The 13,797-nt window shown below is 43.0% G+C and overlaps 2 protein-coding genes and 1 non-coding gene across 5 annotated transcripts; 1 reads left to right on the top strand and 2 right to left on the bottom strand.

Moving 5' to 3' along the window:
- Positions 1 to 3,778: 3,778 nt before the first annotated feature.
- TRNAM-CAU (transfer RNA methionine (anticodon CAU)) lies at positions 3,779 to 3,850 on the bottom strand. The gene has a single exon. It is a non-coding gene; the product is annotated as a tRNA-Met (tRNA).
- Positions 3,851 to 4,101: 251 nt separating this feature from the next.
- ILF2 (interleukin enhancer binding factor 2) lies at positions 4,102 to 10,960 on the top strand. The gene is made up of 14 exons (XM_049880559.1): positions 4,102 to 4,208; positions 4,858 to 4,917; positions 5,438 to 5,480; positions 5,934 to 6,038; positions 6,581 to 6,658; positions 7,004 to 7,106; positions 7,731 to 7,796; positions 8,122 to 8,238; positions 8,724 to 8,802; positions 9,276 to 9,363; positions 9,740 to 9,801; positions 9,886 to 10,000; positions 10,216 to 10,306; positions 10,449 to 10,960. Exons 1-14 carry the CDS (start codon positions 4,204 to 4,206, stop codon positions 10,607 to 10,609), a joined length of 1,173 nt encoding a protein of 390 aa, XP_049736516.1. The 5' UTR covers positions 4,102 to 4,203; the 3' UTR covers positions 10,610 to 10,960.
- On the bottom strand, positions 5,985 to 12,944 carry SNAPIN (SNAP associated protein). 3 transcript variants are annotated; one of them, XR_007516827.1, is made up of 5 exons: positions 12,754 to 12,944; positions 12,446 to 12,492; positions 12,073 to 12,191; positions 11,358 to 11,778; positions 5,985 to 6,071 (listed from the first exon to the last, which is right to left on the bottom strand). XR_007516827.1 is itself a non-coding variant. In XM_049880560.1 (4 exons), the coding sequence occupies exons 1-4, from the start codon at positions 12,894 to 12,896 to the stop codon at positions 11,677 to 11,679; spliced, it is 411 nt and encodes a 136-aa protein (XP_049736517.1). In that variant the 5' UTR covers positions 12,897 to 12,944; the 3' UTR covers positions 11,134 to 11,676. The 3 variants fall into 3 exon arrangements, 1 of the variants encoding a protein (XP_049736517.1); XR_007516826.1 differs by lacking the exon at positions 5,985 to 6,071 and adding an exon at positions 6,652 to 6,907; XM_049880560.1 differs by lacking the exon at positions 5,985 to 6,071 and having other exon boundaries at positions 11,134 to 11,778.
- Positions 12,945 to 13,797: the final 853 nt, after the last annotated feature.

Here is a 13,797-nt window from a genome sequence, read left to right as displayed (position 1 = left end):
GCTAAGGGCAGACCCTGAAAGCTTTTGTGTGACTGTGTTAGTTATCTAGTGCTGCTATAACAGAAATACCACAAGTGAATGTCTTTAACAAAGAGAATTTATTCTCTTACAGTCCGCTAGGCTAGAAGTCCGAATTCAGGGCGCAGCTCCAGGGGAAGATTCTCTCTGTTGGCTCTGAAGGAAGGTCCTTGTGATGCATCAATCTTCCCTTGGTCTGGGAGCACCCCAGTGCAGAAACGGCAGGTCCAAAGGACGCACTCTGCTCCTGGCGCTGCTTTCTTGGTGGTATGAGGTTCCCCTGTCTCTCTGCTTGCTTCTCTCTTTTATATTTCAAAGACATTGGCTTAAACACTATCTAATCTTGTATATCTCATCAATATAACTGCCACTAATCCATCTCATTCCATCATAGTGATAGGACTTGCAACACATAGGGAAATCACATAAAATGGTGGACAATCACACAATACTGGGACTCATGGCCCAGCCAGGCTGACAGACATTTTTGGGGGACACAACTCAATCCATGACAGTGATAGACTAAGGATTGCTTAATGTCTGTATCCTGTAAGGGGGGCTCCAGAGGCAGTGGAGGTAGATAGGAGATGTTTCAAAAGTAGAATCAATTAGATTTTTGGGAAGGGAAGACAGTTTACAAATAACTGAGGCTGGGTGGGGATGAAAACAATTTTAGTCTGTTGAGTTTGAGAAGACTGTGGATACCCAAATGGAGGTGTCTCATTAGCTACTAGGTTAGTGGAGCTGGAGTCAGAAGAAATGACTGGACTAGATATACAGTTTAGCCCTGAGTTGTTATGCAAATGATGCACGTATTATGTTTTTGCCAACGGAGCAACCCCCTTGCACGTTATTTTCCTAGGCAGTATGTGCGTTATATGTGTGGATACGTTATTTAGGTGTGCAGGTTATTTGCGAAAAATATGGTTATTGAGCTCCTCTTTCAATATCGCTGGACTAAATAACTGAGCTGGAGACAACTACAAGTGCTGAAAGAAATATTTTTTCAAAAATCAAAGAACTAATAAGATAGTGAGGAATTGTTGGTCTGAGAGATGAAAGGACAAGAAAACAAAGAGCTGAGCCCAGCTGTAGGGCTGTTTTTGCCCTGGGTTCATTTGCTGATCCAGAACTGGTGGCAGAAAATAGGCTGGCGGGCTGTTGTTTTTCTTAGCTGCTTTTCAGTGGATTTGACTCATGGCGATCCCATCTACAATGGAATAGGAGGTTGCCCGGTCCTACACCATCTTCACGATCCTTGGCATTCTGGAGTCCATTGTTGCAGTCACTGTGTATTCTGAGTGCCTTCCAACCTAGGGGGCTCATCTTCCAGCACTATATTGGAAACTATTCTGTTGTGATCCAGGAGATTTTTACCGGCTAATTTTCAGAAGTAGATTGCTAGGCCTTCCTTTCCAGTCTGTCTTGGCCTGGAAGCTCCACTGAAACCTGACCACCATGGGTGACCCTGCTGGTATTTGAAATACTCGTGACATAGCTTCCAGCATCACAGCAACATGCAAGTCACCACAATATGACAAAGTGACAGACAGGTGGTAAGGCTAGTGAGACAAAAATTGGAATGCAAATATCCCCAAAGGTGAGGACTCTGGTAAACTACCTTCCTGTTTTAGGTTAGGACCGACCCCGAAAGGCTGGACTCCTAGGGGAAATTTAGGAGAAGAGTTAACCTGAAGTAAATAGATTACTTTTGTGGGAATGGGACAGTGCTGTATTTCCAATAGTATGGTTCTTTGATTTGACATTAAAAGCTATATAATGATTCTTATTTCATGAAAGATGAGCTTTTATTAAAAAAAAAAAGTAAGTAGAAAATCCAGAACCAAAATATTCAAAAGCCAAAATTAAGGATCAATCGATACATTTAACAGCAGGTTAGACTTGATTGAGGATCAATTAGTGAATTGGAAGAAAGGACAGAAGAAACTACCCAGAATAAAGCATGGAAAACAAACGAACAAACAAAAAAGAAAAGGAAAACATGAAAGAGACATAGAGGATACTGTGAGAAAGGCCAACACACCTTTACTTGGAATTTCAGGAAGGAGAGAAATAATAGAGTAGAAGCAATATTTGGAGAGAGGTGGCTGAGAAGTTTAAAAATGCATGAAAGGCGTCAAGCCATGGATTCTTGAAGCTCAACAAACCTCAAACAAGGTTAAGAAAAAGAAAATCCATACCTGGACCCAGCAGAATAAAACTGTAGAAAACTAAATCAAAGAAAAAATATTTAAAAAAGAAAAAAAAAAGGATAGATTACTTTCAAAGGAGCAGCAATTAGACTGACAAGTGTTTTTTCTACAGCAAAAAATGGAAGCCATAAGACAGTAGAATAATATTGTAAAGGTGCTGCAAGAAAATAACTTTCAAGCTTGAATTCCATACCCAGAGAAAATATCCTTCAGTAACAACGGTGAAATAAAAATATATTCAGACAAACCAAAACCAAGAGAGTCAGCCACCAGTAGGGAAGCACTGAATTCTAAAGGGTATTCTTCAGGCGGAAGGAGTATTACCCCAGATGGAAGGTTGGAGATGCAGGAAGGTATAAAGAGCATTAAAATGGCACACATATGGGCTCCTCTAAATGACCATTAATTTAATAAATAAGTATTAAAGTCTTCTGAGACTTAAAATATAGAATTTAAATACTGTACATATACACACCTACACCTACCCGAGATTAATGAATGTATAGGACCCCAAGAAATCTTTTACAAAAATGTTCATAGCAGCTTTACATATATGACCTCAAATGGAAACAACCCAAAAGTGTTTGCATGTCTCAGCCTGTTTTCGGTCCTGACATCATCAACAGGAGAATGGATAAACAAATGGTGATATATTTACACAAGGGAATGCTATTCAGAAATAAAAAAGAATAAATTGTTGATCAATGCAAATCTGTGCGAGCATCTCAAAACGAGTTGAGCGAAAGAAGCCAGGCATAAAAGAGTACATACAGTATAAGTCCACTTATATGAAGTTCAAGGACCGACAAAAACTAATCCATAATAATAGAGATCAGAATAGTGATTGCCTCTAGGGGCAGGGCAAAGGGGTGTGAAGTGATTTTCGGAGGTCATGGAAATGTTCTTTGTTTTAACCTGGGTGGTGGTTACATGGGCATAATACATTACTCAACATTAAGAAGTAGAAAAAAATGTATGTAATTTTCAATTGATGGGGGAGGGAGGGACGGAATAATAAACGTTACTCTATGAATGCAAAAGAAGGCAAGAAAGGGGAGAAAAGGGATTACAGGTGAGACAACAGAGAGCACATAGTAATACGATGGATTTAAATGCAAATACAGTAAATCCGTACATGTTGTTGACGAAACCTGGTTGAAGGATGAAATATTCCAGAGAATTTGTAAAGTGAGGCGAGAACTGGAGCGAAGCTGGAGAATAGGGATGGTTCGCTACTTTTCTCCTTGCCGCTTCCCAGGGTCCCATCATCTGAGTCATCTCTCCAAGACGTGCTTCTGTTTTCTTTGTAATCCCTCACCATTCAGGGTTTTTCCTCTCTGAAATTAGCTTCTCTTGTCTCAAGTTTCTAGCTTTCTGCACTGCTGCCTGAAATAGCTAAAATCCCCATCTCACTTGCTAGTGTTAAACACAGCTTCCGAATGCCGCATTTTTGAGGCAGGAGAAATTAGAAACATGAAGCTCACATCTACTAAAGAAATTGAAATAACGCAAATTCTTCTTGCTGGGGCAATCAAAAAGCTTCCGGATAGCAGAGGATGGTTTCGATCCATCGACCTCTGGGTTATGGGCCCAGCACGCTTCCGCTGCGCCACTCTGCTACCTGGTAAGGCTGTGTCACAAAACTCATATAGAAAGTTTTCAATGTACTGGGGGGGGGGGGGGGGGGGGGTGTCTGATTTGTTGCACAGCGCCATCTAGCGTCTGTTCAAAAATTGTAGCCTTTGCTGTTAAACCTGCTCTTATTGGCTGATTCCTGACACACCATGCTTTTTTTTTAATTGGTTCTCCGGTTTGCCAGGATAAACCAATAGGCGTAAGCGATGGGGTAAGGCGGGAGCCAATCGCGCCGGGTTTTGTTGGGACACGCCGGCAAGCGGCCTCCACAGTTGTTGGCTCCTCGGGAGGGAAGAGGCGGTTTGTGTGGCCTCCATTGTTCGGGATTTAGGGCGCCATGAGGTAAGGGGGCCAGGGTGCCCTAGGAATGTTTTCAGTATTTGACTGGAATTTTGGGGAAGTCGGAGGAGCTGAAGAGGCCGCATATCGGAGGGCTAGCCTACGACCTGATAACTCCTGTCCTGGAAGACGGGGAGGGGTCGGAGGCCGGTCGGGTCGGGAAACTGGGGCCTGGGAATGGGGTGGGTCCTGGAAGTGGGGAGGCGGGTTTGACACCTTCGTCCTTTAGGGGCTTAGGTAACGGGGGTGTGCTCAGGTCCCGGGAGGAGTACCCCCCATTGAGACTGAGCAGGCTGGAACGTGTCGCATTCATCCTCAATGCCAAGTGCTTGATAGAGTATATGCGCCTATGTTATTGATAGTCCCAGAAGTATTAGGATTGGCGTGTCCTAGGGATTATGGTGTGTTTCTCGTAGGGCCTCGGTATCTGGGCCCCGTCATTACCTGGCGTATGGGTTGTGATTATCCAGAATGAGGAGGTCCTAGGGGAGGGGCTGGGGGAGAAGTGTAAATGATTGGGATGGGGGTCGCTTGACTTCCCAAGGGAGGTTTAGAGCGATGGAGGCAGGCTAGCTTGAAATGATGTGGCTGGTAGAGTGGAGATGCTTTCATTGAAGTCAAGAGAAAATAAAATCCTCTTATGCATTTCTAGGGGTGACAGAGGCCGTGGTCGGGGTGGGCGCTTTGGCTCCAGAGGTGGTCCAGGAGGAGGGTGAGTGCCAGTTTTTAACATCTTTGCACTGGTTGGTTCCTGTTTGAAACACCTAAATAAGAGTAAATGGTCCGCTTTTGTGAGGTCCATCTATGGTTTAGCAATACATGCTGTCCTGTTAAATGATGAGTTTGACCCCACTTTCCTAACAAGGATACCCCCCAGCAGACTCTCACTGATTCGGAGGACAGACATGTTTTCAAAATTCCTCATACATTATAACCACGATATATGATCATATTTACCAGTTGTCAGTGGTTGGGTGAAAGGTTGGGGTGCAGTATGCAATTATAATTTTGAGTGATCATTTTTTTCTCTCAAAGTTTTATATGTTTAGGAGGCTCAGTGACCTCTGGAATGCTAAAAGATGTACGTACCTCTTGATTTCAGCATGTAAGAGGTGCTAGAAAACCAAATTTTTGGAAGGAAACATAAAAACATTGTTTTGGCTTGTGCCAGAAATCTCATTTGATTTGATTTCTATGTTGTGAATAATTTAGACTATTTTTTTTTGTTTTAGGTTCAGGCCCTTTGTGCCTCATATCCCATTTGATTTCTATTTGGTGAGTACTACTTTGGGTTAATATGAGTTTCTTGGCCACAGTTTATCTGTAGATGTAGAGATGGAGCCCAACATCTCCCTGTAATGAAGTCAAATGGTGGGTAGAGTAGGAAAAGGGGTCTGTGAATGGGTATGGGGTTTTGTAGATTGCTTCACATAAACTGTCAGCAGGGTGAAGAGAGAATTCTTTGGCTACTGTTGTCAGTAATATGATTATAATCTTTATTTTGGATAATTAATTGTATTCCTGGCTTATCTGTTAATAATAAGGTAGTTTAAGCTTAAATTATGGCTGTTGCTTACAGATTGTATCCGTGTATTAACATCTTCAGGAATAAAACCAAGTGCCGAATTTTCTATTTTCATTTTTTCTGTTGTAGCAGCAGAAATAAGTCTTTCCTGTATATCATTTTTGGTAAATAGAACATGTAATAGTTGTTTATTTCTGGTTCAGTGTGAAATGGCCTTCCCCCGGGTCAAGCCAGCACCTGATGAAACATCCTTCAGTGAGGCCTTGCTGAAGAGGAATCAGGACCTTGCTCCCAATTCTGCTGAACAGGTATGTTCTCTTGGCTTCCCTTCTGAGATTTCCCTGAGAAGGTTAGAAAAGTAGATATGGGTGAGTTTAAAAATAATTTTATCAAAGCCTAAACCCTGCAGAAGGTTTAATTATTCTCATTTCTCATATGAGTGGAAACAGCCAGGTGAATACATGAACAGATTATATATGCAGTCAGATTTTTATTGGGGGAATCTATGGGATCAAAATTTGTTCTGGCATATTGAAGGCCAGCAGGGTCAAATTGTTTTTAAAGCCCTTATGTTGGTACTGGAACCCTGGTGGTGAAGTGGTTAAGAGCTTGGTTACTAACCAAAAGGTTGGCAGTTCAAATCCACCAGATGCTCCTTGGAAATTCTATGGGGCAGGTCTGCCTTGTCCTATAGGGTCGCTATGAGTTGGAATCACTTCATCAGCAATGGGATTTTTTTTAATGTTCGTACCGACTCAGCTTGTATAGAAGGGATTAGAGAAAAATACTCAAACCTTGAGAAACTGTAATTTTTCACTTTAGGTTATTTTTGTTTCATGCTGTTTTTCAGGCTTCTATCCTTTCTCTGGTGACAAAAATAAACAATGTGATTGACAATTTGATCGTGGCCCCAGGGACATTTGAAGTGGTGAGTTTTTGTTGATTTAGTTCTAGGAAAGGGCGGGCTTAGTACCATGGATGTTTCCTTGGCTCCTGTCTGAATTCTTCAGTTGCCTTTTATCCAAATCCCAGCCTAAAGTGGAAGAGTACAGTGGCATTCCTTTGTAGTACTGATCTTGGAAATGAGACACATACCATCGTTATCAGTTATCCATGATTTAGCAGGCTCTCATGTGGTTGTTTTGGGGATATGATTTGATCTCTGCTGCATCCAGATCTGGGTAATAAAGAAGCTTGTTGTAATAGAGCTCCAAAAAGAACAAGGCAGACTTTTTTCTTCTAAATTTTTCTTCCGCAATCCCTTTTCCAACAGCAAATTGAAGAAGTCCGACAGGTAGGATCATATAAAAAGGGAACAATGACCACAGGACACAATGTGGCTGACCTGGTGGTAATCCTAAAGATTCTGCCAACATGTGAGTGCATCTCTTTGTGGCCATGGTAGCAAAACACAGTGTTTGGGTTTGGGGCATAGTAATCTTCAAAGTTAAGAAGACAAATGGGAATTTTTTTCTTTTTAATGTGTATTCAGGTGATAAGGGGCAAACTCTGGAGTGTTTGTGAGAAATGTATGGCCAGTTACTGTAGGGCAGTATCTTAACTGGGGGTAGTAGTTTTGCTTCCAGGGGACATTTGATCTAGAGACATTTTTGGTTGTCACAACTGGAGCGGGGATGGTGCGTTTATTACTGGCATCAAATGGCTAGAGGCCAGGGATGGTGCTAGACATCTTACAGTGCACAGAACAGCCCATCTATAACAAAGAATTATCCAGCCCCAAATGTCAGTGCCACTGATGAGAAACCCTGCTATAGGAAAAGGGTTTTCCTAAAGGAAGGGTTGGCCTGTTCCCTGAGCCCTCCAATTTCTACTTCCAAGCCTTAGCTCCCCCTTTTAAAAGTGTGTGCAAAGTAGCTTAGAGATGTTTAGAAAATCTACATAAAATTCTTTTCCTTTTTTTTTTACACAACTTTTAGTGGTGAAAAATACATAAAACATCGTCAAAGTATTATAACATTATCTCCTTTTGTCTCATCTAGTGGAAGCCGTTGCTGCCCTGGGGAACAAAGTTGTGGAAAGCCTAAGAGCACAAGATCCTTCTGAAGGTTTGAGTTGGTTGTTGAAAATGTATTTTAGTGGCCATAGGAGCCAGTTTAATTCATGACACTTAGAGTATAATTTAGTTCACCTGTAACAAAGTCAGGTCAGGCTGTATGGAAGAGCAGCAGAGTTTTTTGTTGGGAAAGGTTTTGGCAGGGACCTCAGGTGTTCAAAATCCATTTCACCTCTCTTCTAAGTCCTGTTTCTAAATCTTCATTCTGGACTCTTGTTGCTGTTTTAAACAACCTGTCTGTTTACCCCACTCCCACCCTGGATTTAATTTTGATCATTTAATGGAATGTAATTATTAATAGTTTTTTTTTCCTTTAGTTTTGACCATGCTGACCAATGAAACTGGCTTTGAGATCAGTTCTTCTGATGCTACAGTGAAGATTCTCATCACAACAGTGCCACCCAATCTCCGAAAACTGGACCCAGAACTCCATTGTTAGTCCCTTTTTCCACTGCTGGGAAAGTTGGGGGAAATTAAAAACATGTGTAACATTGCTGTTGAGGTTACTTAGCTTGTTAGCCCACATGAAAGTGTCTGGGATTTGAGGGACCTTAGTTTACCCTGAACTTCACTATCTCCCTCTCTAATTTGGAGATCGTTCTCCCTGCCTGCTAATGAAATTTTCAAAGACAGTACAGCTAGGAAAGCAGTTTGAGAACTTAATCAAAAAAAGGGCTGAGGAAATGTTTATCAGGGGAGATAAGCTTTTGGAGAAAATCGTAGATTCTTGCGTGCTTCTAGAGTTGGCTTGAGGGAGAAATAGTGATTTTTAGACAAGCAGTTTGCTAATCTGGAAAACATGGAGTGGTTTAAGGAAGAGCTAAGTTATCCAGGCCTCCTTCTAAGTTCTTGGACTGTGATAGTGGGATTCGATTGTTTGCTCAATGATAGGAATGTCTGACCTTTGCTTGTCTTCTAGTGGACATCAAGGTGTTGCAGAGTGCCTTAGCAGCCATCCGGCATGCCCGCTGGTTTGAGGAAAACGCCTCTCAGTCCACGTGAGTCCCTCCCTGAACATGTAAGATTACTTGATCCCCCTAACTACAGTGAACAATAGGATACCCCCATATTTCCTCTGACAAAACTATTTTGGATGTGATCTAATTTTGATTTTTTTCCTTAACCAAGTTTAGACTTGGCAGAAGGAATATGTAGTTCTAGAAATAATACAGTCAGCTTCAATTCTGTACTTCAGGTGTGGAAGTACGTGATTTTATTACTTTTAATTTTTGGATCCTTGGTTGTGCAGTGCTTAAGCACTCGGCTGCTAACTGAAAGGTTGGAGGTTCGAACCTAGCAGCTGTTGCACAAAAAGATGTGGCAAGTCTGCTTCTGTAAAGATTTACAGCCTTGGAAGCTCTGTGGGGCAGTTCGCCTCTATCCTACAGGGTTACTATGAGTCAGAATCAACTTGCCAGCAGTGGGTTTTGTTTTGTTTTTGTTTTTATATCTCTCGGTTTCTTTTCTTCAGAGTTAAAGTTCTCATTAGACTGCTGAAAGACTTGAGGATTCGTTTTCCTGGCTTTGAACCCCTCACACCTTGGATTCTCGACCTACTGGTAAGTAAAGAAGGGCAGTTGGACTTCTTGACCATCCCTACATAAGAATAATTACTCTGAAACCAACCAGAATCTGAAATTTGGTGAAGCTTAAAAGAAATTTCATTGGTGGACAAGTAATCCAATAACAATTCAAAGTTTATTACTTCCTTAGGTTTTTGGAGTGTTGAACTAAACGGTCAGTTACCGACTTACAGTGCTTCCTTTGTGTTTTTCTTTACTGCTATCATTTCATTATTGTGTCCATACTGGAGGTTACTCAGATTACTCAGTAGCCATTTCAGAATTGCCTCTGAACGTGACAGTTTTGACTGGGTCCTGACGACCAGCTTTCCTCATGTGGATTTAAAGTTTTAAAGATAGAATTATTTTCCAGGGGCACTATGCCGTGATGAACAATCCCACCAGACAGCCTTTGGCCCTCAACGTGGCATACAGGTAAAGTCTGCTTCTTTGGTTTTGGGCTGTTTGTACTTTTTTTTTTTTTTTTACCTTCCTTTAATACCTCCCATTCTGTGTCAGGCGTTGCTTGCAGATTCTGGCTGCAGGACTGTTCCTGCCAGGTTCAGTGGGTATCACTGATCCCTGTGAGAGTGGCAACTTCAGAGTACACACAGTCATGACCCTGGAACAGCAGGTATTGGGACACCTATTAAATGGCCTGTTCTGCTCTACTCTACTCGTAAATACTCCTGACCAGAAAGCAAAGGAAATGGAGTCTTTAGAGAGAGGTCAGGGGCTTGGGGTCCTCAAAGATTTTGGTCCTGAGAGTAAAAGTTGTTTTCATCTCCTATTTTTATAAGGTACTTTGATTCTCCCTGCAAATTTAACCTCACTTTTGCTCTCCTTCAGGACATGGTCTGCTACACAGCTCAGACGCTGGTCCGAATCCTCTCACATGGAGGCTTCAGGAAGATCCTTGGCCAGGAGGGTGATGCCAGCTGTGAGTAACCACTGGGTCAGGGGTTCCTTATATAGTCTCTGTTGTCTACAAAGAATTTGTACACTACTCAGATTCTTAATATTTCATGTAAATCATGACTTGTATGCTGGGATACTTGGCTGAAATCACCTTTCTTTTTTAGATCTTGCTTCTGAAATATCAACCTGGGATGGAGTGATAGTGACACCTTCAGAGAAAGCTTATGAGAAGCCACCAGAGAAAAAGGAAGGAGAAGAAGAGGAGGAGAATACAGAAGAACCACCTCAAGGAGAGGAAGAGGAAAGCATGGAGACTCAGGAGTGACCCTCTCTTCATCCCCTTTCCTACTTAAGGGGAAGACTTGAACCCTAAGCCGATGGCTACTGGGCATTACATGGTGGCATTTCTGTGGGATGGGGAGACAGCAGGAAGGAAACTAAACTCGAGAAGGAAGTGTCATTCCACTGGGTTCTGATTCTGGCTCTGCAGCCAGAAGTCTCCCATTTATGACTATGCCATCCATCTATAGTGAAGCAGGATACTGCTTTTCCTATTACTCTAGAATCCCCAACTCCTAGAAACTGCTCTCAACCAGTACTTCATTGTTGAAATGTTGTAAACTGTTAGTGTCTGGAAATTTTTTTCTAAGAAAAACGATTAAAGTACTTCCTAGTAGGGGCTCTTGGTCTTGCTTTTCCTTGGCACCCGACAGTTTCCCTCGCTTCCTTTTGCTTTCTATACTCTTCACTGAAAATGGTACATAAGTTTTTAAATTATAAACACAATCATAATTTGAAACTATGTGAATTAAAGTACAAACAACTCAGAAGCCTTTCCACATACCAGAGTAATCTAGAACACTGCTGAAGCATTTATTGAATTAAATGGTTCTAGCAACACTACTACTATATTCAAGCCAGTGCAATCAGCAAATAGAGGATGGACAGGGGTCATTCACCTTGACTGCCTGCCCCCTCCTCCAAATCCTCATTGTAAACAAAGGAAAATGAGAAGTCATAGAGGACATGCTGCCCAGGCCCTACAACCAGGCACATACCCGACAGAGCCTCACCTTGTTAACTAGGCTGAAGAAGGAGAAGGAGATGGGTCTTGAGTATGTAGTTTAAAAAATCAAACAGAGAAGCCTCAGCTTATTCTTGGAAGCAAGAGCCATGGTAAGTCCTTTGGGATCCTGAGTCCTGTACACCAGCTTCTTGGGGTCCCCACATGAATGGGTCAGGTTTTAAGTTCTTCAAATAATAGGACTGACTGCTCTTTCAAGGTCTACGGGGCTTAAGTGTCTCCTGGAGTCTTCTCATCATGGCTATGACAAGGCAGCTGGGGAAGAGTACTTAGGATACTCAGGCCACGGGCCTATCTTCTGGCCTGTGTTACTTGCTTGGGGAACCAGGAGGGTAAACTCCTGAATCCAGCATTGCTCTCCTCCGGGCTGTTTCCTTGGCAACACTGTGGTTTAGCCGCCTCAGCCTCTCCTATAAAACATAATTTGAAATCTAATTAACTGCTCTCTGAAAGGCTTTAGAGGTCACTATCAACTAGGTGCTAAAAAATATTTCAAGTTTGGTCCATCTCAAAGTGTTCTAAGATATATATAAGAACATAAAAGAGCAACTAGGCATTGAGAAAAACTTTTATGGCTGACACTAGTTGACAATTCTTTCCCCAGATCTTTAAAACTGTGTTGAGGACTTTGACACCTCTTGGAAATTGAAGAATACTTTGAGCACTTACAAAGCAAAGAATCACCGTTGGTAAGACACTTTTACCTGGGCATTCTGTAGAATGTTGTTGACCAAGACAACTCGTCGCCGGGCATTAAGCAGCTTCTTCACGTAGGGGTCAAGATCCAGGGCCACCTTCTGATCCTCATTGATGCGGCACAGTTCTGGGGATGGAAATCAGATGCAACTAACACCTACTGGCTCATCTGTTCTCAGGGAAAGTAGGCTAGTAATGGGCTGGAAAACATTCTTGCACCCACACAGGCCACAGCCACTAGAGACCTAAGGCAACCCTGGAAGGTGTGCACTGGCAGCCCTGACGTCCTGGAAGCAAGTGATAAACCAAACCCAGAGGCTGGCAAAACAAAGTAGTGACAGTGTGTGGGAGAATTCCGAGTACAGGAGGATGTTCACTCACCTGTTGCTAGGTTGTCAATTTGTTCCCGGAGTTCTACCTGACTCTCTCTGCAAAGGGATACAAGGCCCACACGGTCAGGCAACTAAGGAGCTCGTGAAGCTAATTCCTCTATGCGTTTCTCAAGTGCTGAGGGAAGCAAGCCTCAACTTAACCTTCCACCTGCTTTCCTGCCCGTTCTGCCCTGCTTCAATTTCCCAAATTGATTCTTGGTCCCACCTGAACGTCAGGAGACTCCATTTTGGCTCCTCCCTTTCTCGGTCCCGCCCCTACAGAGCCGGTTCAAGAGGCCCGCCCACCCTTTCGGGCACCTGACCGCGTGGACATGAGAGTCGAGCTGTTGCACGGCTGGTCGCAGAAACTCGAGGAGCCCCTCGGCGAAAAGGTCGCGGCCTGCAGGCCCCGCCACCGGAGTCCCTGCCCCGGACACAGCCGTAGAACCAGCCCCAGCCATCACGAACTATCCTTACACCCGGAACCTGCCGCGAGGGCCGCCGGGAACTGAAGCTCAGCCGAAGTGCGCCGCGAGGGGGCGTCCGGGAAATGCCGTCTCCGAACCAGATGCTGGGATTTCTGGGAAATGGTGTCTTTGGAGCGAGCAGGCTGTGGTAAAGGGCCAGGCCCTAGAGCCCCCTGGGAGTTGTAGTTCTTTATAGGCCCTGCAGTGAGGGCTTTTGAAAATTTTAGTTTCCAGCCTGCAGGATGTGAGGGACGGGGCAACTTTTTTTTTTTTTCCCCGCTGGGGGGAAAGATGAAAAATACTTATCTCCCATTTGTCCGTAGCCTTTCCATGTTAACTTTATGAGAAAAACATTTTATATTCACAGTATATTTTTATATTTCTAAACTAAAAAGTATATTTCTAATGGCACTGAACTGTATAGGAAATTACGTGTTTTTATATGTTCATTTTTTCTTCCCTTGACAAGCTTCTCTGGTTTTGGTTCTCATGACTTTCCAGAGAGTTTACATCTCTTGTTGAATTTTCACCGAGACCCACCCAGCCCTCTGTCCCTCAAGCTCCCAGATGTTCCAGTGGCTAGCAGTTTTCTGGGCCATGCAGAAGGAGGGCCTGTGTGCAGATATGCTCCTGGAAGACAAAAGGGGTCCGTATAGATAAATGGGCACCAGAATGTTCAGCCTTGCGTTTCATCCCCAGGTTTAAACGCGGAGAAAGCGTTGGAATCGCTGTGAGAAAATGGGAGTCAGTAGCTATAAATTGAGACCCCAACAGTGGTAACTTTAAAGCCCTGCACACTTCTTGCTGTTTATTGTGTGTGTGTATGTGTGTTTTTTTTTTTTTTTCTCTTCCCTATATCTTTCCTCTAGTGATTAAAGGTAAAACTCTCTTGAGG

This window comes from Elephas maximus, chromosome 3 (assembly GCF_024166365.1).
Source record: "Elephas maximus indicus isolate mEleMax1 chromosome 3, mEleMax1 primary haplotype, whole genome shotgun sequence".
Lineage (NCBI taxonomy): Eukaryota > Metazoa > Chordata > Mammalia > Proboscidea > Elephantidae > Elephas > Elephas maximus.
Note: the sequence above shows the minus strand (reverse complement) of the source record. Positions and strands in the feature narration are given on the sequence as shown.

What these genes read in the sequence shown, in the direction of transcription:
- ILF2 (XM_049880559.1), top strand. An exon ending in CCCCAGGGACATTTGAAGTG is followed by an intron (nt 6,659 to 7,003) that starts GTGAGTTTTTGT and finishes CTTTTCCAACAG; the next exon opens with CAAATTGAAGAAGTCCGACA. An exon ending in CCTAAAGATTCTGCCAACAT is followed by an intron (nt 7,107 to 7,730) that starts GTGAGTGCATCT and finishes TGTCTCATCTAG; the next exon opens with TGGAAGCCGTTGCTGCCCTG.
- SNAPIN (XM_049880560.1), bottom strand. Translation starts at nt 12,896, where the DNA reads ATGGCTGGGGCTGGTTCTACGGCTGTGTCCGGGGCAGGGACTCCGGTG. An exon ending in TCTCATGTCCACGCGGTCAG is followed by an intron (nt 12,493 to 12,753) that starts GTGCCCGAAAGG and finishes ATCCCTTTGCAG; the next exon opens with AGAGAGTCAGGTAGAACTCC. An exon ending in ACATTCTACAGAATGCCCAG is followed by an intron (nt 11,779 to 12,072) that starts GTAAAAGTGTCT and finishes TATGTTTTATAG; the next exon opens with GAGAGGCTGAGGCGGCTAAA.